This window comes from Brachionichthys hirsutus, chromosome 16 (genome assembly GCF_040956055.1).
Source record: "Brachionichthys hirsutus isolate HB-005 chromosome 16, CSIRO-AGI_Bhir_v1, whole genome shotgun sequence".
Classification (NCBI taxonomy): domain Eukaryota; kingdom Metazoa; phylum Chordata; class Actinopteri; order Lophiiformes; family Brachionichthyidae; genus Brachionichthys; species Brachionichthys hirsutus.
Window position 1 is genome coordinate 1457407 of NC_090912.1, and position 21097 is coordinate 1478503.

Sequence of the window (21097 nt, forward strand, 5' to 3'; positions counted from 1 at the left end):
CGTCTTTTTTGGGGGGGGTTGGCAGCACGAAGCGTAAAAACATGAAATCCAACGTTTATTGTTAAAAGTCAAGCTTGACATTTGAAACACTTTCGTCCTCTTTTTTTGAGAGGAAACCAAAAAGCACCGACGTCACGTTCAACAGTAACAGCGTTAAATTCACCAAACACATCTGTGCTCTGGAGGCTTCAGTAGACAGATGTGTCCCGAACGTCCGTCCAATGAAAGCGAAGCGTAGAGCGTGAGATGGGACGCCGGCACAGCCCTGTACACATAATTCCTGTAGTTGACCCTCGTGGGGGGGGGCCTCCGTCTCGGAACGGCGACGCTTAGCTTGATTTATTTATTTACAGGGGGGGGGTGGGGACATTATAAAAACAGACCGTGTCCCGTTTTCTCGGGGAGTTTCCCCGCCGAGTCGTCCACCGTCAGAAGTCCCAGTCGTCGACCTCCAGGTGGCTGAGGCCCGACTCCAGGCTGGCCAGCCCGGAGGGAGACTCCTGCGGCGGGCCGCTCTCGTAGCCGGTGATGGGCGACACGGGCCGCAGCAGCTCGGGCAGCGCCTCCGAAGGCCGCCGTTTGATCTGAGAGGGCGACAAAAGGACAATCTTTAGGATGACTTTCTTACTCAAAGTCAACTCTGCCGTGGTTTTTAGCGGGTCGGCATTAACCCCGCGTCTGACGCACCTGCTTAAAGAAGGGATGGCCAATGAGAGAGGAGGCAGACGGTCTGAAGGAAAGCAAAGGGAAAACACTTGAGCCTCGAGCGTCCCACGTTAAAGCCTGCAGGGCAGAGAGAGGCCCACCTCTTCTCCGGGTCCCGCTGTAGACACAGTTCCACGAAGGCGTGAAAGTGCCCCGAGAAGGTCCGGTTGTAGGGGTGTCCCGACGAGGACGACGCCTCCCCGTTGGAGTGGCGGACGCCTCCGGCTCCCGGACCCTCGCAGATCCCCGAGTCGGCCCCGGAACGAGACGGCTTCAGCGAGAGCTCCTCCGGGGGGATGGTGGTGGTGTCCAGCAAACACGGCACCGTGCCGTTCAGCTTCTCCAGCAGCATCTGTGGCAGTCGAGTGGGTGTGAGAAGGCTCCCGACGCGAATGCGCTGGCTTTCACCGATGCGCTCGTACTGCCGCGTGACTCGCCTGTGTCGCTGGCATGTCCTTGAAGGGCACGTGTCCATTGGCCAGCTCGCAGCCCGTGATGCCGAGGCTGTAGATGTCCGAACGAGAGTCGTAGCCCTGAAGGTTCTGAGGGAAGAAAAAAGAAAAACGAGTCTCCCTCCATTGTGCTTCTATTCCGCTTTCATTTGGTGAGACGAGATGATGGGCGGAATGCTGCTCTACCTGCTGCAGCACCTCGGGGCTGAGCCAGGGCAGCACCTTCACGGCGTACTGGGGGAAGTCATGGACGACCTTTGCCCTCTGGCCGTGACGGATCAGGCTGAAGATGCTCCGCAGACCCGACATGCAAACCTGTCCGTCCGACGAGATCAACACGTGGCTGGCCTTCACGCTCCTAGGCAACCGGAGAGAGGGCGGTTACACCTCAGTGTCATCAACGCTGACTGTTTATCCTTCAGCTCGACTCAAATGCGTTGTTGTTGTTGTTAACCACAGGAAATGGTCCTTTCCTGAACAAGATGCAACAAGATCTCCTCTCCGCTCCCGTATAACGATCAGCAGAAGGTTTCGTGTCACGCGGCGCCTCCACCCTGATTAGGGGACAATCCCAGCCAGTGAACGCAGCAGACTCACCGGTGCACGTAACCCATGTGGTGGATGTATTCAAGCGCTTTGAGCATGCCCAGCAGGATGTAGGCGATGGTGAGTTCGGTCATGCCATCGGTGAAATGTGTGCAGATCAGATCTCTGGCTGAGCCTGGAAGTCAAAGGAGAGGTAATACGCGCCACACGTCACCTACCAAACGCAGCAAGACACCTCGAGGGCCTCTTCTTACCGTAAGCCATGAAGGGAGTGACGACCCACAGCTCGTTTTCAGCTATGAAGACGCTCTTGTAGGGCAGGATGCTCAGGTGATGAAACAACTTGGACACGTGCAGTTCACCCTGGGAGGTGGCGGAAAAGACATTTGGATCCATTATGAAATAGAGAGGCGATAGACTCCACTTAGACAGAAGGAAGAGGGGGGGGGGGCTGATTCATGAGCCGCCGTGCACACCTGCAGATAGATGACCATGTCATACGTGCAGGACTCCAGGTCGATCCGCCTGATGGCCACATGCTCCCCGGTGGGCCTGTAGCGAGCCAGGTTCACCGTCATCAAGTCATCCAAGCCCCGCCCTGAGACGCAGACGGCGACTTCATTCCAACACATTCTCACGCCAGTGTGTTTCCTCGCTGCCATTCGTTTTTACTTACCGATGACGGCGAAGAGCTCGTATGAGCGGCTGTCAGGGACGAAGCTGCCCATAGCGTCCCGATGAGGGAGGGAGGTCACGCTCTCCTGGCTGTCCTCATGGGCCTGGACGTAAAGGGGGGGGGAGGAAACAGAGCGACAGGACGCGTTGCAGTACAGGACCGTGTTATGAAGAACCGTTGGATCATCAGAGGTCGGTGTTGTCGCTGTGTGTTAGCGTGTCACTCCGAACCAGCACAACATTCACGGAACACACTGGAAGTGAGTAGCATGTTGCTAAATCGCCATCTGCTTCTATACTAGCGTCAACACGAACAGAATGTAGAATAACCACAGAATAATAAAAGCGTGGCAACACTTCTGTTAAAGATCCTGCATACAAATATACCGGTAAACGTAATACAAAAAAACTCAGTAGTGAGTACTCCTGATTTCCATCTATTTATCGCCACTCAAATGACCAGCTGCTGGGATATTTGGATTGTTTCCATGGTGACCGAAATGAAAATGAGAATGGTAAACACTTCCTTTAGCGTCACCGTATGCTATGGGGCTGACGAACAGAAGCTAACACAGCTCTGAGGATAGCCTCGGCCCACGTCACCTGATGCTGATCCCGTCACGCAGCTTTGCTGTGCAGATGCGATCACGCTCAGACGGGGCTCCGTGCATTACTTTGAAGCTGAACGCATGGAACTCCGTCCGTCTGCAACAATATCGCTTCGCCGTCAGCACAGAGAGGCAGCTTCAAAAACGCAAACACGCACTGCGAGGCGACACTGAGACCAAAGCGGGTACCCGCGTAGAAAGCACGGTGAACACGCTCAGAGGGGTCTATTTACACTCGACTGCATCCCGGCTTCCCTCAACAGAAGCCCCGGTAAGGGAGGTGGGACCTTCTGAGCTGCAGGCAAAAACGGCACACTCATGCATACATGAATGTGCAGAAGCTTGGATTTGTGACTTCATCTACACACAAGTCTATGTGCGCACACGCACACGCACGCACACACACACACACACGCATACGCGGACACAGTAGGCAAATGGAGTTGTGACGATGCAGTGACAGGAGTACCACACTTACTTTCCTGTGAGAGAGTCCCTGAGCTTGCTCTGGGGTAGAAAAACCACATCAATGAGGTAAAGACATGAACAAACACACATCAAGAGAAGGATCTGAGTTTAGAGCAGCCTTTGAACCGGGAGAAGAGACTGTGCTGCACGATGGAGAATCTGATCAGTAGAACTCAAACGGTGTTTCTGACGCTGAACATTCAGGTCACCGCCCACATTATCATTATAGACAGTTTTCATTGAACTGAAGTGATTGCAACTGCATTAAAGGCTTAATTTATTCCTATTATATGAACAAGGAAAGTTAAAAAAAGGAAACGGGAACCCAGGCAGCCGATACAGAAATGATTCACTTGAACAAACATGCAAGCGTGAAGCGATGACCTGCCTGCAGGACGATGCAAATAAGAACGCTTTGGGTATGAAAGCTCAATCCTCCTGGGAGCATTTCCGTGTTACACTAAATGTGTTGGAAGTGGTTTAATTGGTCGATCCTGAGGCGCCACGCATTGTCACTTAAATAGGCTTTTCACTAATTAATATGTTAGTATATTATATTTCACAAAGGGTTAACTGGATTAGGAGTTCCATCGCTCCCAGTGGGGTTTATGAACAAAGTCGTGCTGTGAGAGATTAGGGTTAGGGTCAGATGATTTAAACTTAATCCACACAGCCAGATGATAACACTTTGTATTTGGAGAATTCTACTTTATAAGGTGTGAGCTTAAAAGGATATAGCAAAGCCATATTTTACTAGAGAGAGGTGAAGATATTCTTACATGCCAGATAAAGACGATCACAAGATGAATTAAACGTTTTACTTTATTTTAATGAGAAAAGCACATTTTTGTTGGTACCATCCTTGAAATCAATCGGTGCAGCAAACAGAACAGCATTTTGAGAAGTGTACCGATAACCGACTGGATGACGTCTGAAAGGCACTCAGAGCCCGAAGCTTCAGATACAACAAAATGTTGGTTTATGCTGATGAATATTCAAATGTGTCAGAAGTGCTTTAGGAAAGTTGAACTATTCTGTAGCATCTGGGTTTGCATAGAACCTCACCTCCAAATAACTCTAAATCCCGCAGGCTCTCCACACTCAATTTCTCAGATACCCAACGCTGACAGACACAGAGTGTAAATGACAGACATGGAGAAAAGAGAGAAAATCAAAGCAGGAATAAGAAAACGTGTAAACATGCAACATAAGAGGTATCTAAAATCAAAACTTACAAGAAACGACATGGATCCCCTTTTGTGTATCACACTTAAAATTCTGAAAACATGTCCATGGAATATCTGCAAAGACAAGTGTTGAAAAAAAAACTTGTGAAGGAGAACGCGGCGGCTTTATTAATGCCTAAGGTTCGATTAAAATGTCCTAAATTTCAAGACTCGATTTGTTTTAAGACCATTAAGAGGGCTTTAGCGCCAACATTGTGTTAAGCGTTTATTCAGAGGTTGAAATCAAATCAAAATAGACGCTACACAGAGACTAGTTGCAAACCAAGAAATCTGGAGAGCTGAAGAAAAACAAATGCCTAACTTGTAGTAGAATTGTCATAAGCGGAACTCAATTCTGGCTAATGGCGAGCTAATATTGCCATGAAGAAATGTGCAGGCTAGCAACAATAAAATACCGTTAGCTTAGGCAGCTAGTATCGTCACTTATTTTAACAACTAATTACATTCATTTGTTGTTTTGGTGACTTACCTATATCATGTTTGAAATAGCAATTCCTTCTTGAAGCGGTTTAATATGAATAACTTGTTTATCTTGCCATCCTTTCGGATGTTTTTGGCAGGTACCCACTACGCTTTCTTTTTGTTTTGTTTGGGCGCCGCGTCGCGCATCAGTGACGATTTTCCCCAGGAAAGAAACTGGACGCACACAGATGACGTCAACGTCGCTCCGCCTGTAGAAAACACAGTCGCTTAAACTGATATCGAGGAGAGGTAAATACGTGCTACGCGTTATCGTTAGGAAGCTACAAATGCATCCAGTTAAGGAACAATCAGACCACGCGGCGCGTGCGTTCCGTAAAGCTACGCTAACGCAGCCAAATTCAATCAGATGGCCGCTTTGCTCGTGCACCATTAGCTCGGCCTAATGTCGCGGCCCTGAGCTAACGCTATCAATTGATAACATAGCTGTGTATGAAATCGAACTTTTGGCCCAGCAGCGTAATCCTCTTGTGAGCGACGCTTTCTGTGGTCATGTATTTTTTACCAATAGCTTGCATACATTGTGTTGCTAACCAGGCTAGGCTAGCTCAACAGCCGTTTGCGTCTTTCTCGTGCGTAATCAGACAAGAATCATGCGTGATAAATGCACTTTTTACTTGTAATCAAGCGTCTCAATGGACACGTGGCTGTCTGATAAATGTCGCCTTTACGTTTAACCTGCGCAGCTTGATGGATACAAGCAGCTAATAAATACCCATTCATGAATTGGGGAGGCTTTATGTCTGTGCTGTGTGTAGTTGATTAAACAATAATTATAAGCACAATCTCACTCGGTGGAACGGACAGAACCCGTCGATCCACCGAGAATTTGATCCACCTTTTTGCCCTGATCCCCCTCTTGTTTTTTCCAGCATAGCCATGAACTGGAACAAAGGAGGTCCGGGTGTGAAGCGAGGGTTTGGGTTTGGAGGATTTTCTCTTGCAGGGAAAAAAGAGGAGCCTCAAGCTCCTTCGAGATCCCAAACGACGTTAGGAGCAACGGGTTCGAGCGGGGGATATGGAAAGAATCAGCAGCTCCCGTCATTCTACAAAATCGGAACAAAAAGAGCTAATTTTGATGAGGAAAACGCGTAAGTGTTCCAGCGCTCTTACTTAAACGCTTCAGAAAGAACTGTACTTGATCATTATAAAACATCTTTCCTGTTGTTGTTGTTTTTACCTCCACGAAGGTACTTTGAAGATGATGAAGAGGAGTCCAGCAGCAACGTGGATCTGCCATACATCCCAGCTGAGAACTCTCCCACACGGCAGCAGATGCGCTCGGGCGTCGGCTCGGACAGCGAAGACGACCCGCTGGATGCCTTCATGGCAGAAGTTGAAGTGAGCCATGAGCTGCAGTCGGACAGAAATGAACTTCCTGTTCCCAAAAGGTTTTCTAACTCCCCCTCCCCCCCTCCAGAACGAAGCTGCCAAAGATATGAAGAAACTAGAGGAAAAGGAGAAAAAGGCAGCAAAGTAAGACTTATACCTGCTCGTATTATCTTTCACTTGATTCTGATGTTCTTCTGTAGGTGCTTAGAATAAAATCTGGCCAAAATGAAAGTTGTGTTCGACTCTAAATGCTAAATTAAATGCTCAAATTTAGTTGATATTACTGACACGAACCCTGACGCAGCCAGCGAGTGTTTCTGGCCGTTAAGTCGCTATAATCAGGTGAGCAGGTAGAACTTAGAGTGGGATGTGAGCTGTCTTGGGTGAACGAACGAGCCGCAGGGAAGTTTTTTTTTTCTCCGCTTGTCATTTCAGGGGTATTCGCGATGACATTGAAGAAGAGGACGAACAAGTGAGTGAGCTCTCCATAGTTCTTCATTCCCTCCATCGTTAATCAGAGACGTCTCCTTTAACCTGTTTAATCTTTTGAAATCCCCCCCCCCTCCCTCCATTTGACCACGCAGGTTGCATTTAGGATCCTTTTTGTAATGTGCATGTGGCATTATCGTAACAGTGGCAGGATAGACGCATCGACTTCGATTCATTCTGTTACAAACCCGGCTGCCTCTCGAAGCTTTGTCTTCCTCTGAACCGGAATTGGTTTTTCACATGAAACGACGTTGTTCTCTGCAGGAAGCCTACTTCCGCTACATGGCAGAGAATCCCACAGCTGGGCTGACCCCGGAAGACGAAGAGGAGGACATTGAATATGACAGCGACGGGAACCCGATCGCCTCTGCCGCTAAGAAAATCATCTTGCCGCTTCCTCCCATCGATCACTCTGAGGTGCGGCAGACAGTCGTGATGGCGCACGGGCGGATTAGCAGCGGTAGCTCAGTGACAACGGGGCATTCTATGGATTTAAGATTTTGGAATACGAATGATTTATTTAATTTTTTTTCCCGTAGATCGATTACCCGCCCTTTGAGAAGAACTTCTACAATGAGCACGACGAGCTCAGCAGCCTGACCGGAACCCAAGTGTTGGAGTTGAGACATAAACTGAACTTACGGGTCAGTCATGAAATGGTTAATGCTTCCCTACACCTGCACCATTCCGGAGTTCCACACGTCTGAGTGGATTTATCGTACCTACCGCGCGTGACATTTGAGCACCGATCGCTTGGTGGAAGCAAATGCTAACGTGCACGTTGTTGTATGCGACGTCAAAAAAAAAGACCAGCCCTTTGCAAAAAACGTCCAAACAGGAAGCACCTCCACTCAATGCGATGAATAAATAATGTGTTATTCAGGGCAGGTCCGATCCAGGCAGCGCTTCTAGCTGTGGTGGATGTGGAAAGAATCTCCAGAGCCGCTGGGCTAAACCGTGTCTTAACTGCTGCACTCGTCACTTATTGATCCGAGTCTCTCGCAGGTATCCGGCGCCGCCCCTCCGAAACCCTGCGCTAGCTTCGCTCACTTCAGCTTCGACGAGCAGCTCATGCACCAAATCCGCAAGTCGGAGTACACTCAGCCGACGCCCATCCAGTGCCAGGTGTGAAGCCAGATCAGTTCTATCGATCGAGCAATAATCGAACGTTGACTTTCTGGACGTTAACACGGAAAACGTGTCGTTTTTTAGGGCGTGCCCATAGCTCTGTCTGGACGTGATATGATTGGCATTGCCAAAACCGGCAGTGGGAAAACGGCGGCTTTCATCTGGCCGATGCTGGTCCACATCATGGATCAGAAGGAACTGGAGGCCGGAGAAGGGCCCATCGCTGTCATCGTGTGTCCCACCAGGGAGCTGTGTCAGCAGGTAACACACGGGAAGGCGCCGACTCAGGCTTACATCACAAAGTACGGGTGTTCACGAGCGCGCGCGTCCCTTCCAGATCCACGCGGAGTGCAAGCGCTTTGGGAAAGCCTACTCGTTGCGTTCTGTGGCCGTGTACGGAGGAGGCAGCATGTGGGAGCAGGCTAAAGCGCTGCAGGACGGCGCCGAGATCGTGGTGTGCACGCCGGTAAGAGGGGGAGGCCTCTGTCCGTAACGCCAAGCGCAAAGAAGACGCGTCGTCCTCCGCTTTAAGGCTCCCGTTTCTGTGTGGTGTCCCAGGGTCGCCTGATCGACCACGTGAAGAAGAAGGCCACGTCCCTGCAGAGAGTGTCCTACCTGGTGTTTGACGAGGCGGACCGCATGTTCGATATGGGCTTCGGTGGGTTGCCTTCACCGGCGCTTCGGCGAATATGTTGGATTTGTATTTTCCCACGGTGCTTATGTTTTATCCCCCCTCCATTCCAGAATATCAGGTTCGATCTGTTGCCAGCCACGTTCGCCCCGACAGACAGAGTAGGAGTCCTTCATTTTCAGAAATAACAAAGCTCCGGGTGATCCTGTTTCGCTCTGATGTTTTTAAATGTGATTTCCTCCTCAGCCCTTCTGTTCAGCGCCACTTTCCGAAAGAAGATTGAGAGGCTGGCGAGGGACATCTTGATGGATCCGATTCGTGTGGTGCAGGGCGACATCGGAGAGGTGCGTGCGTCGCCTCCGAAGAAACGGAGACACAAAGTTGTCCCAGCACATTGGCGGATCCGTTTTTTTAAATCGCCGTCTCTGTCTCTAGGCCAACGAGGACGTGACCCAGGTGGTGGAGCTGCTTCCCAACGGGAAGGATAAATGGGGCTGGCTGACCCGCCGGCTCGTGGAGTTCAGCTCCTCCGGCTCGGTCCTCATCTTCGTCACCAAGAAGTCGAACTGCGAGGAGCTGGCTACGAACCTGTACCAGGAGGGCTACAGCCTGGGCGTCCTGCACGGAGACATGGACCAGAGCGAGAGAAACAAAGTCATCACGGACTTCAAGAAGAAGAACACGCCGGTGCTGGTGGCCACCGACGTGGCCGGTGAGTGCAGGAGGCGGACGCGAACCTTCCCTGCTCCACTCGCTATTTACCCGCCTTCTCTTTTTACTCCTCCCCCACAGCTCGCGGTCTGGACATCCCATCCATTCGGACGGTGGTGAACTACGACGTCGCGCGGGACATCGACACCCACACGCACCGGATTGGTCGGACTGGTCGTGCCGGAGAGAAGGGCGTGGCTTACACGCTCCTCACCTGCAAGGACACCACATTCGCCGGCGACCTGGTCAGAAATCTGGAGGGGGCGAATCAAGCCATTTCCAAGGAGCTGATGGATTTAGCGATGCAGGTGAGATGAGGAAATACAGAGGAGACGTATTTGTTTTTAGGAAGTTGTAAACAGTATTTTGTGTTTTTTTCCCCCCCCCCTCCAGAATCCGTGGTTCAGGAAATCCAGGTTTAAGGGCGGTCAAGGGAAGCGGCTGAATATCGGCGGGGGGGGTCTTGGTTATAAAGAGAGACCGGGCCTCGGGGCTGAAAGCTCTGTGAGTGACCCGCAGCTTTTATTTTGAAATGCAATCAGAATTATTACATATTATAAAATGGAAAAAAAATCTCTCTCTGTTGTCTTTGCAGGAACGCGGCAGCTTGTTTTCTTCCACCAGTAGCTTTGAAGGATACAGCAAACCGGCTGCTGGCGCTCTGGGAGATCGCATGTCTGCGATGAAACAAGCCTTCCAGGTAGACGCCTGTCCCACCTGTCCCACCTGTCCATTCTGCTGCAGCCAATATCCTGATTCTTGTTTTAGTTTGGCAAACCTCCGTTTTTCTGTGTAAATACTGATTTAGCAAGGACTTCTTTAAAAGTCTGAAGCTGTAGTTTTTCTTCTTCTACTTCTAGGCGCAGTATAAGAGCCACTTTGTGGCCGCATCCAGCGGTCCTCCGAAGCTCAGCGCCAAGGCGAGCAGCACGTCGGGCTGGACGAGCGCCGGCAGCTTGAGCTCCGTGCCGACGGAGTCTCCCAACAGCTCGGAGCGGTTGCAGGGCCTCCACGTGTCCATGTCGGGCTTCACCAGCGCTGGCTCCCTGAGCTCGGTGGCCGCGAGTCAGCCCAACCCCCAGCCCAGCTACCCACCGCCTGCTCCTCCCCCACAGAGAGATGGCCCGCGGGACAGACACGGGGAGGACCGGGGGCGCCACGGAGACAGCCACCATCGCCACAGCGACAGGAGCGACAGACACGGCGGAGAGGACCGCCACGGAGACCGGGATCGCCATGGAGATCGGGACCGGGACCGCTCTAGTAGCCACAGCAGCCGTCACAGCGACGGTCGCAACGGAGACGGAAGCAGGCGGGACAGAGAAGATCGGAGGAGCGAGAGGGACGGGGGTGACAGGGGGAGTGGGGACGTTAGGGATAGGGGGGACGACAGCTTCGCTGTTCCCGAGCCGCCGAAACGCAGGAAGAGCCGGTGGGACAACTAAAGAACGCAATGGAAAAAGAAATCGACATGACGAACTTGTCTCTCGTTGTAGGCAGATAGAGCAAATCAGAGGCTGACGCAGCGCAGAGCGACCATAGGGAAGACCTCATGTCGGGACGGTTGGGACCCTGTGAAACGGTCAGGCCCCCCCCCCCACAGGGTGTCACGCAGATCAGCACAAGCAGCTCAGAGACGGCCACTGTAAATATGCCATCCAGACGGTCGCTGCAGGCATGAAGGGTCGAGCACTGGAGCCGGAATGAATCCGACCGTCTGTCATCCATTTAAAGTCGGGTTGTCGTCCGCGATTCTCTCACTGATACGCTAATAATTCTGTCGCTTTATTTTGTTTCTTTGCCCAGGCGTGCTCGTGTGTTTGCATTTTGTCAATCTGCAACGCTAACTGTTTAATTATCGAAAGCGATTCTCAGTCGCTCGCATCCGACTCGGACGTGTCGCTGTCCTCGTTGTCCCGGGTTCAAGGTTTAGTGAATGTGCCTCTCCGCGACGTTTGCTGTGTCTATGCTTTTGAAATGTTTTACAAGAAGATGCATTTGTTTGTAAAATAGTAATTTCATGTGTTCATTCACGCAAAATTTTGATTAAAAAAAAGTATTTGGTGTGCATTTGTGTCTGCTTTCATTGAGCGGTTAGAATGGACGTGACCAACAATAAAAACACTAATATATAATTATGAAATAGTTCTAATCTCCATTAATTTAATTAAGGACTGACCGAAAGAAATAAAATGTATAATTGTTAACCGAAGTTCTTGTAAACTGTAAGAAAAAGACATCTAAAAAAATAAAAAGTCTTAGTAGCACCTGTCTAGTCGATGTGTACTTCAGGCTTTGTGGGAGAAAAACATTTCAGCTGTGAAAAGAGACACTTTTGATGTCCTTCGCTCATCAATGGTGTTTATTCTCTATCATCTATAAACGACACATTTAAATTTGCGTAAATAAATCTTAGTGGAGAAAGACGTCCTTATGAGAAAGCATATCGGTAACATCCTGGTTCCGTTCACAGTAAAATGTTCCCGACTGCACCTGAAGGCATCGCGAACACATGTTGACCAATCGCGTGCGACATCCTGCCGAATGACAAAAAAAAAAAAAAACCTTGAAAATAAAGGGAAGAAGCGGAGCGGAGAGGAGAGGAGAGACTTACCGGCACCGAGGCCGACGTTCCGCCGAACCTCCAGCGAGCTGCATGAGCGACAAAGCCCGTTCCTCCAGCCGCACAGTGAACCGCGTTTTCCGCCGGGGTGTTTCCGACCAGCAGTGCAGATGGTGAGTGCTTTCCCCCCCGGCTGTTAGCGCCGCAGCCTCCCCTCCCTCCGCGGCTCCCCCTCCTCAGCTTCTTTTTGTCAGATACGATGAGGTGATGACGGCTAAATGTTCAGCCGGTATCCGGATGGACGGACGAACCGCGGCACAAATGTTCGGTGTGAACACATTAATAACGGAGTTATATTTAAAGATGCTCGCTTTGCATTTTGAGGGTTAATCGCCGCCGCTGTTTCACCAGAATGCTAGCAGTGCGCTGGCTTGTTTCAATAAGGTGAGCTAGCTCACCGGCTAATTATTATCACAATGACAATCATCCGACAAGATGAGATAAAGCTGTTTAATAAATTGTGACGTTGTCCAATAATTAGCCATGGTAGCTTAAGTGGACATAAAAAAACATTAATAATAAAGCATGTAAATATTTGTCCATTAAATGTATGAATTAAATAATTGATTAGGAGGATTATTAAATGCACTGAAACCTATTTAATTTGAGACACCTGTGTAACTAGAAATCATGAGCAAACACAGCCTTTAGATAATTAGAATACAGCGACAACAAGAACAACTTCAGATGGATTTTAAAGCTACTTTCTGTTCCACTGGTCTCCTTTGTAGTATTCCAGATTAAACCCGGATTATTGTCATCCAGGATCGATAAAATGTTTAATTTATTGTGTCCAAAACCCGGATCTGAAAGCGTAGCGGCCCTCGAAATAAGGATTAGGTGGGAAATCTGTAAAGTATTTCCAGACCCTGCATCTCATGGATTCACCTCCAGCTGCCGAGCGATACCAAAACATTGTTTGATTACGCTTCAAAATTCACCATTAAGCCTCTACCCAAGGTGGGGGGGTGGGGGGGGGGCATGTTCGAGGCTCGATCCAAATGTCTTCCGTGTTTTTCCTGTGGTCCCGTTTAAAACAGCCTGTCGTCGCAGCCTCGCCGTCCGGCGGCGCGGCTTAAGTGAGGATCGCTTTTCATTTCCTGCCTCCGTCGTCTGGCCGTCGGACTGTAACTTCAGTCGACGACACGGATTTGACGCCCTCGCTCAGCCGGGTGGTTTTTGTTGTTGTTGTGGGTTGAGTCGTGCACCCCCCCCCCCCCCCCCACCCCCAAAAAAAGAGAGAACAAATAGTGCAGATTTAGGCAAAGCTGCAGCATATGCCGTTCTGCCAAGCAATCACCATTACCAGGGGAAACCGGCGTCCATGTTGGAAGCGCCATATGTCAGGAGAGGGTGTTTAATGTGTCGCAGCGGACTCACACACACACACACACGCACACACACCCCCAGCTTTACGCGCTTGCTGGGTACCTGCCCTGCTCACATTCCCACGGATTTGTGAGTAACTGTTGGGACTTGCCCTCGTCTTCGCACGCTGCGGAAATCAGCCGCACGAAGAAGAGAAAAAGACTTTCCAGCCTTCAGATGAACGTCTAATTACCAACCTGACGTGTAATTACGTTCTCTCCATCAATCATTCAGCTGTTAATCATGTAGCGCCCCCCCCTTTTTTTTTCCTCCTGAAGGGAATGAAAATCCGACTGAAAACCACATCGGCGTTCGTCTGCTGGCCGATCAATGATTTGTGCGACCGGTGATTGTCTTATTGCTGCTCCGGCGGTGCGGTCGTGTGTTTTACGACCTTGTTTTCACGGCAGCGCCCTCGTGACTCCCGGCCCCGGTCGAATGTAGGTTATCTGCTCTGAAATGACTTCGGGGCAGACGGTTTAGAAGGACGCCGCGCTCGGAATTAGTATCATCAGTCGATGATGGACGTCTTTAGGGCTCTGTGGGGGACGGTCTGCATTTAATCCGAGGAAATAAGACCTGCTGGAGGAGAAAGTCTATCAGATTCATCCACCGGTGGAGCGTGATGGAATATTTTGTTGAGCAGATATCTGAATATGGGACGGGGCGTGTTATCCCGAATTCCAGTCTCCAGGTTGTGAACTGAGTCCTTGATGGCATCTGATCATTGGCAGCGCCCCGGGCGGTTCTTTTTCCACCCGTCTGGTCGTGTTATTGCAGGTCTTCCAGCACATTCTTCTACAGGCAGCCACTGGTTTTCGTGCTTTTCTTCCTCGCAATAGTTTCGAGAAGAAGCACCAGCTGCTATTTTTCCTGTTTAAAAGGCTGCAGGCCATCTTTAAATCACCAAATGGCAAGAAAAAGGAGCTTCCGGATGGTGTTTAAATGATCTGAATCTATTCATTCACATTTAGAATAGCCATAATCTCAATCCTTAAAAGTTTGCTCTGGAGTTTTCCACTCAGTTGTCTGAGATGTTTCTAAAAATTCGTAATGAGAGCCTGGATTTGGATTAATGCTATGAAGAGATTGTTGACATGGCGCCTGCCTTCCCTTCTAGGGGTCTGGCGTCCATAACAGTGAAACACTTCTGACTATTTTCACCACGTGGAACGGCCCTTTCCCCCCCGTTTCCAGTGTTTATGCTAAGCTAAACATCCCAGCTGTTTGGCCGTGGCTTCTTCACATCCGACCCTCGCCGCACGCTGGACCGCACCGTCGGCGCTCTCCTTCCTTCCTGGCTGGACGCGCTATGAAAACACAAACGCACCCCAGACTGGAGCTGCTGCCGACAGAGGAAGCCTGATGTGTCGTAATAACTTCCTGCCGCGCTGAAGCGGGCGGCGCGGCGCTCAAGTACATATAAGGCAAAAAGACGGCACGAAGCTCATCTCAAGTCTTCCGAGGAGCCGTGCGGAACGCATGCCTAACCCTGATGCGGAAGCTTGTCCTTACAAAACATGGCAGGTCCAGGCCTTCTCTTGGACTAGTGGCCCCGCCCCTCTGAAAGAAACCATCCCTGAAAGTTTCACACGTTCAAACTCCAAGTTTTCTTTAAGCCAGATAATTTGGGGAAAGGGCAAATTCATTTAGGATCAGCATCAGGAAGTGTTCCGGCATGCATCCTGCTAGATAGCCGGTAGGGACGTTAACCGGGGGGGGGGGCAAGACGGGCAGCCGCGATGCGATTGCATCTACAGGAAGTTGCACAGCCCCCCTGTTAATCAGCCAATCATGTTATCATCGGCGCCGGCGACACCCCAGGGCGGGGGCCGTCGCTCGAAGAGTAACAGACTTGAAAACGTTAAGATCAGCAAATCGCCTCTCGTGCCAAGCATCTCCTTCTCTTTGCAGCCCCCCCCCCCCCCCCCCCCCCATCACCCCCACGTGCTCCTCCAGCCAAATGGCCTTATATAACCGGGTTTTAGCTAAGTCTGCTTCGGACTTTGGAAATAACAGAAGCTGACGCATCCGGCTGCTGAAATCAAATGGGTGAAACGTGAAGCCGTCTGGATGAGTGAGGTCTCGAGTGATAAGACCGGTTCTAAGCTGCGTCCCACGGCCCGGCTCACATGACCAGCCAGAAGGCACCTGATCCTCTCCCTGGGGGGTGCAAAGAGGCCAGACGGACCAAACAGAAACACGGACGCTATCAACGGCAGCAAAAGGTACCGAGAGGACAACGAGAAACGCGCCAGGCGTTCGTGTGAAGCTCTAATTCCACGCCGGCGTTCGCTTTGACCCTCGAGGGAACAACCGGGAACGTTCGCACGCACCGAGCGCCTTTAACTGTTTGCTTTCTTCTTCTTCTACTTTGTGCAGGACACCAGAAGCGCCACAGAGGAGAAACCTGTCCAGCGGTCTAAGGTAAACACGCAGCGTCTCCTCCTCCTCCCCCGCCGCCGTTCGCTCTGTTCTTCCGTCCGCACCTCCGGCGACTCGTGACGTTTGTCGGGGACTAAACCTTCGCTTGTCTTCTGTCCTCAGTCCTTCAGTGTGAAGACCCAAACCGAAGTGTGCACATCCTGCGACAAGGCGGTCTACCCGATGGAGAGATTGGTTGCCAACGACCAGATCTTCCATCCGAGATGCTTCTGCTGCAAACACTGCAACGCCAAACTCAGGTAACCGACGGGCGCCGCCTCCTTCCTGCGTGCTGACCGGACCGGGAGGTAACGCTTTTTAATTTCATCCCTCCTCTGCAGCCTCGGCGGCTTCGCAGCCCTCCAGGGCGAGTTTTACTGTCGACCCCACTTCAAGCAGCTGTTTAAGAGCAAAGGCAACTACGACGAGGGCTTCGGACGCAAACAGCACAAGGAGCTCTGGAACAAGGAGACGGAGGACGGAACCAAGACGGCGTAATCCGGCCCGTCCGCCGATGCGTCACGATGAACATGTGCCTCGCACGCCGGGGCAGTGTGAGGTCACCTGTGTGCTCGTTTGCTTTTTAAATCCCATTAGAACAGACACGTGCCCAAAGAGTGGGGGGGGGGGGGGGGCATGGCTGGCCTGTCAGAATGACGCGTCCTGTTTTATGGGGTTTCATTTTATTGCTGCCTCTTTCTTTCTTTCTATTCCTATCGGGAATCCGTAGTTGATTGTGACCAAAAGCCTTCTCCGCTATTGGGAGTTTTATAAAGTCGCTTTTATTTTTAATTCCTTATTTTATCATTTTTTTAATTTAATTTGTTTTATTCTACAGTATCTGTGAGCTCCGGCGATAAATGAGAGGGTTTGAGGAGCGTTCACCTTTTTGCAGTCGAGCAGACACTCAGGTCGATTTTCAGCCTTTTTATTTTTTAAAGTAAATAATTTCCAATCGTTTGTAACGAAACACAAATCCGAATAATATTCCTCAGTAATGTGACTTTGCTGTCAGGGTTCAGAGTACTGTGAAATAACGCGCCTCTGCTGTTTTAATTCGATTTAACGTTTTATTTTTCTTTACTGTTCGCCTCATCCCACCGTTTCCTGTCCTATATCTTTGCATGCTGGGATGTCTGGGTGTTAATAGCCTTATGGTGTGACTGTATCAAATCCTACGTGTTGTGGATGAAGCTCTGGAGTTTCGTGTTCGATGGACGCCGCGGCGGCGCCCGGAGCTTTTTACCGTTTGTGTTTGGTGTATTATCTGCATATAGAGCCGTCGTTTGTGGTTAGCGAACATTTCCCCCACCGCGCCGTACTCTCATCTCACGAGATGCTGACGAGCGCGGGCAACCTTCCTCGTGCACGTCCTCACCCCTGTGGACAGTTCTCTCTCTCTCTCTCTCTCTCTCTCGCTGTATTTCGTTTAACTCTGTCGTTCATTTCTGTCCAGTAGGAGAGGACCGGTTGAGAGAAATACTTCCACTCACGTCAGATAAATGTGTCTCGACTCCTGGACCTCTGTTGGTATTAAACCCAATTTCATGTTACATGCATTGTGGAGCGCCCCCTAGTGGGGAAAGCGTGAAGGTGAAGCAACTCAACGTAGCCTTTATTTAAATGTTTGCAGCATTTCACTTCTTCTTTTTTTTTTTTATAGTATTAAATTCCAACATCTAAAAGAAATTCGACAATATTTGCGTTTCATTCTACTAAAAGAACGAGTCCCATTCGATTGTCTCATTTTAGAATACGTCTGCTTACTGCTGAGACTTTAATGTCACAAAGGAGGATGGAGAGCTCGTCCCAAATCTGTTTACCCCCCCCCCCCCCCCCAAAAAAGAACAAGCCTTAGAAATAAACATTTAGTCCTTTCCAAATAGAACAACCCAGACTCTGAAACGTACTTCTCTCAACCACCTCTTCAACCACTTTTTGTATTCACATGCAATGTCCAATAACTTGAATTCTGTGTTCCGGTTTATGTTTAATGTTTTTCGTTGTATAACGGTTCCTCTGGATTCTTGAGAATATTTGGTATCCAGAAACGGCGTCTTCGTTAGCAGTTCGCTAAGGTACAGCTGCAGAATCTCTGGCCCGGGCTTGAGCAGAGCAGACGCGGTACACTTTACACTGGGGGCTCGGGTGGATGGGCCGTTTTAAATGTCACACCTGTGAGTCGTTTTGTGCTTAACTTGATGTTCACTGCTGTTTTAATTGTGTCCTGTATTTCAGACTTTGACCCTCGGATTGAGGCGGCCTTACAGTTAAAGAACACGTGTGTGTGTGTGTGTGTGTGCGTGTGTGCGTGTGTGTGTGTGTGTGTGTGTGTGTGTGTGTGTGTGTGTGTGTGCTCTCTCTCTCTCTCTCTCTCCTTTCTTAGTTGTGGTACGAAAGTGTAATATTTAAAATGTAAGTGCCCCCTTTCTACACCAATACACAAACTCATTTTCTTGTTTTCATCATTTTTTTCTTACATGCTTTTGGAGAAAAAATAAAATGCAAGTGTCAATTTTAAAGTTGTCTGTTTATTCATGTAAGGATACCTACAAAATATTGAATTTACAAAATAAATGTATAAAAAACCTACATGCAGAAGCTGCGTCGAGGCATTACCTGTTTGTAAGGAGTAAAACGCATAATGAATAAAGAAATCCTTCACATAAATATTAATGTCTATTTACTTATACTTTTACATTCTTTTCATAGCGATGTAATTTTTATTTAATATTCTGAAAGTCTTTCAGAACTTCAAGTCGGAAAAAAAATTAATTTAAGCGAGGACTAACCATTCCGATTTTACTTAGGTTCCTGAACGCCGCATTAACCTGAACGACGTCACAGTTGCGCCGCCCCACTAATATTATGCGCGCTTCGACCAAGCGACAAGCGCGTTCGTGCAGACGCACGGCGCAAATTTAGTTTGGCAATCGGAACCCCCCCCTGGGAATAAATCCCTGTTAATCCCGAATGTATGGAAGCCGGACGGACGGCCGCGCAAGAGGAACGCGCGGCGGCGGCTGCGCAGCGCCGTATTTTGGGCTTGTTGGAGGCATAGAATTGGGTTCCGGTTGGAGATATTTTTCTGTCAGGAAGTTTGACGCATTCCGGTAAAGGTTATTTCTTCTGCTTACGTTGTTTGGTGCGGGGTGACGTTGCGGGGTCACGGGAGACGCATCTATTAGACTCTAACGGAACATCCTGAAGAGTTCACTTCATACCGACGTTAATACAAACGGGACGTTCAAGTTCTGCACGAGACGCAGCTCGGTAAATTAAATTAAGGAAGTCGGGACACTTCCGCGAAGACTGCCGGGCTCCAACCTGGCAACCCGCGGGGAAGGAAATCTGCAGAGTTAGCTCACCCGCATACACCCGGTGTGACTGAGGGCACCGACGGACATGAGCGACTTTTGGACCAGCTGCGTCATTATTGGCCTTGAGACACCTGGAAACGGATTTGCTGCACGCGGGAAAAGCCTCGACAAGATCGCCGCGCGACAGGTGAGGGCCGCCGCCCACGTGACTGAGCTGACAGGTACGCGGTGGAAGCCATGCTAGAAATCAATAATTACTGCGTTTATCTGTCTGTTGGCAGCAAATCTAAAATTAAGAAAAAGAAAAATCATATATTGTAAAATCTGCATTCAATTCACTCACCAATAATCAGATTGGGGTGGGGGGGGCTGCTGGGGGGGGGGGGTCTGCGCTCTCCGAGTACTTTTCTAGTTGTAAACAGTTTTTGTGAAACTGATTACAAAAATAAAGTTTGGAATTCAGGAAATATTAACTCTGAAAAAAATAATTAAACCCCCCCCTGCTTTGAGGCTTGGGGTGAGAAATATGGGGAGGGTGGGGGGGGCACTTAATGGACTCAGCTGACTGTCTGTACTGATTTATCCAATCACCTGACCCGGGTTGACATTTTAAACTCCGTGCAAAAAAGTCTTCAAACACGGCGACGAACGTTTGGAAGTCCAGCCAAGGAAAGCGCCGGCGGGATTCGTCCAGATTGTGATATTTAGATGAGGCGGGTTACTCTGGGCTCAGAAACACACGCGCACCTGAAACCGGAGGGACGTGCCAAGTCCAGATGCATCTCCGGCCAGAGACGGAGTCAGAACCGAGGCTGGGAAAAACGGCCTCAGACTAAACACCAGAGAAGGAAGGGGGGGGGGGATCCAAGCAAATCCTGCAAGTCCCAGAAATGTGATACAAGGAAAATAAAGCGGGCACAGCTGACTGGACGGTCTCGGTCTCCGTTGAATTCCCGCATTCCGCTTTCGAGGTAATTAAAATCGGGAGAGAGAAGCTAATCGGGGCCGATGGATGCGTGTAGCCCCCGTCGTTGCCTTGGCGACCTCTGGAGGTGCCAGATTCCAGACCCTTACCGCTCTCTTTCATCGTTCTTCAGACGGAGGGAAGATGAAAGCAGCGGATTGCACCGCTCGTAAACTCCGTGTTATTTAATACCGTATAAAACGGCGTAAGCCCCGCGGGCTGGAAGGATCCGAGGACCAAGGTCTTTGGCCTCTCCTCCGCGGCGAGGGGGGGGGCATGAAGGGGAACCGTGGTAACTCTCCGCCAACCCCAGACGGACATGCCCGGCATTCCTGTGGGTGATTATTACCCAGAAGTCGCGGATTCGATGAGCGGCCTCAGGTGCCAGCGCTGCGTGTTTAAATAACGCCCACGTCGTTTGATTGGCTGAGCTACTTCACCTGTCACCTTTTTTCACAGGTGCGTGTCTGTTTTTTTATCGTCTCCAGGCTGCCCAGCAGAGACGAGTTCCCGAAGACCCGCCTCCGAAGACCCGCCCCCGCGGACGCCGCCGCGATGAGTAAGTCTTTTAGATTCGGTGTCAGACATTTGGCGGCACGGTTGCCTCGCAACGAAAGCAGACGTCCACTCTCGTCCCCGAGCCTGGCGAGGTCCCTGCGCTGGGAGACGGGGAGGGGGGGTCTGGTCCTGGTTCTGTCCGCGGCGGCCCCGGGCCTTGTGATGTCTGTCCAAGCTACACAAGGGGAATATTTTCTCTTTGTGAGCTCGCCCTGAGATCAAACATGGGAAAAGGCCCGTCGAACACTTCCCTGCCTCTAATGCCCCCCCCCGCCCGTCCCAGGATCGTCTCCACGTGGCTGACGTTAAAGACGACCGGCTCGACGTCTGCGCACGTTCTCGCCGTCTGTCACACACGACAATCGGAC

At 50.2% G+C, this 21097-nt stretch overlaps 4 protein-coding genes across 4 annotated transcripts in view; 3 read left to right on the forward strand and 1 right to left on the reverse strand.

Annotated features, from left to right (window-relative positions):
* Positions 1–42: 42 nt before the first annotated feature.
* strada (STE20 related adaptor alpha) lies at positions 43–4570 on the reverse strand. The gene is made up of 11 exons (XM_068750411.1): positions 4520–4570; positions 3465–3493; positions 2380–2482; positions 2180–2301; positions 1958–2066; positions 1755–1878; positions 1344–1515; positions 1143–1247; positions 807–1057; positions 688–730; positions 43–584 (listed from the first exon to the last, which is right to left on the reverse strand). The coding sequence occupies exons 3-11, from the start codon at positions 2429–2431 to the stop codon at positions 429–431; spliced, it is 1134 nt and encodes a 377-aa protein (XP_068606512.1). The 5' UTR covers positions 2432–2482; positions 3465–3493; positions 4520–4570; the 3' UTR covers positions 43–428.
* A 1490-nt stretch (positions 4571–6060) lies between these two features.
* Positions 6061–11625, forward strand: ddx42 (DEAD (Asp-Glu-Ala-Asp) box helicase 42). Its single transcript, XM_068750394.1, has 17 exons — positions 6061–6272; positions 6372–6522; positions 6602–6657; positions 6949–6985; positions 7267–7419; positions 7542–7646; positions 8008–8127; positions 8215–8391; positions 8468–8596; positions 8689–8788; positions 8875–8922; positions 9008–9105; positions 9197–9473; positions 9554–9780; positions 9866–9976; positions 10068–10172; positions 10333–11625. Exons 1-17 carry the CDS (start codon positions 6061–6063, stop codon positions 10915–10917), a joined length of 2691 nt encoding a protein of 896 aa, XP_068606495.1. The 3' UTR covers positions 10918–11625.
* A 359-nt stretch (positions 11626–11984) lies between these two features.
* On the forward strand, positions 11985–18409 carry limd2 (LIM domain containing 2). Its single transcript, XM_068750429.1, is given in 5 exon segments — positions 11985–12065; positions 12068–12208; positions 15846–15890; positions 16011–16147; positions 16229–18409. Coding segments are annotated over 5 exon segments (561 nt in total). The 3' UTR covers positions 16386–18409.
* A 2081-nt stretch (positions 18410–20490) lies between these two features.
* Positions 20491–21097, forward strand: part of map3k3 (mitogen-activated protein kinase kinase kinase 3) — a 4104-nt gene continuing 3497 nt past the window's right edge. The window contains exons 1-2 of the mRNA XM_068749731.1: positions 20491–20552; positions 20660–20893. Coding sequence (XP_068605832.1) covers positions 20491–20552; positions 20660–20893 — 296 coding nt within the window. The remainder of the gene's footprint in view (positions 20553–20659; positions 20894–21097) is intronic.

Excerpts from the sequence above, each read along its gene's own strand:
- strada (XM_068750411.1), bottom strand. The coding sequence starts at position 2,431 with ATGGGCAGCTTCGTCCCTGACAGCCGCTCATACGAGCTCTTCGCCGTC. Across the intron at positions 2,302-2,379 it reads CGAGCTCTTCGCCGTCATCG|GGCGGGGCTTGGATGACTTG; the intron begins GTAAGTAAAAAC and ends TCTGCGTCTCAG. Across the intron at positions 1,879-1,957 it reads CACTCCCTTCATGGCTTACG|GCTCAGCCAGAGATCTGATC; the intron begins GTAAGAAGAGGC and ends TTTGACTTCCAG.
- ddx42 (XM_068750394.1), top strand. The coding sequence starts at position 6,061 with ATGAACTGGAACAAAGGAGGTCCGGGTGTGAAGCGAGGGTTTGGGTTT. Across the intron at positions 6,986-7,266 it reads TTGAAGAAGAGGACGAACAA|GAAGCCTACTTCCGCTACAT; the intron begins GTGAGTGAGCTC and ends TGTTCTCTGCAG. Across the intron at positions 7,420-7,541 it reads CTCCCATCGATCACTCTGAG|ATCGATTACCCGCCCTTTGA; the intron begins GTGCGGCAGACA and ends TTTTTCCCGTAG.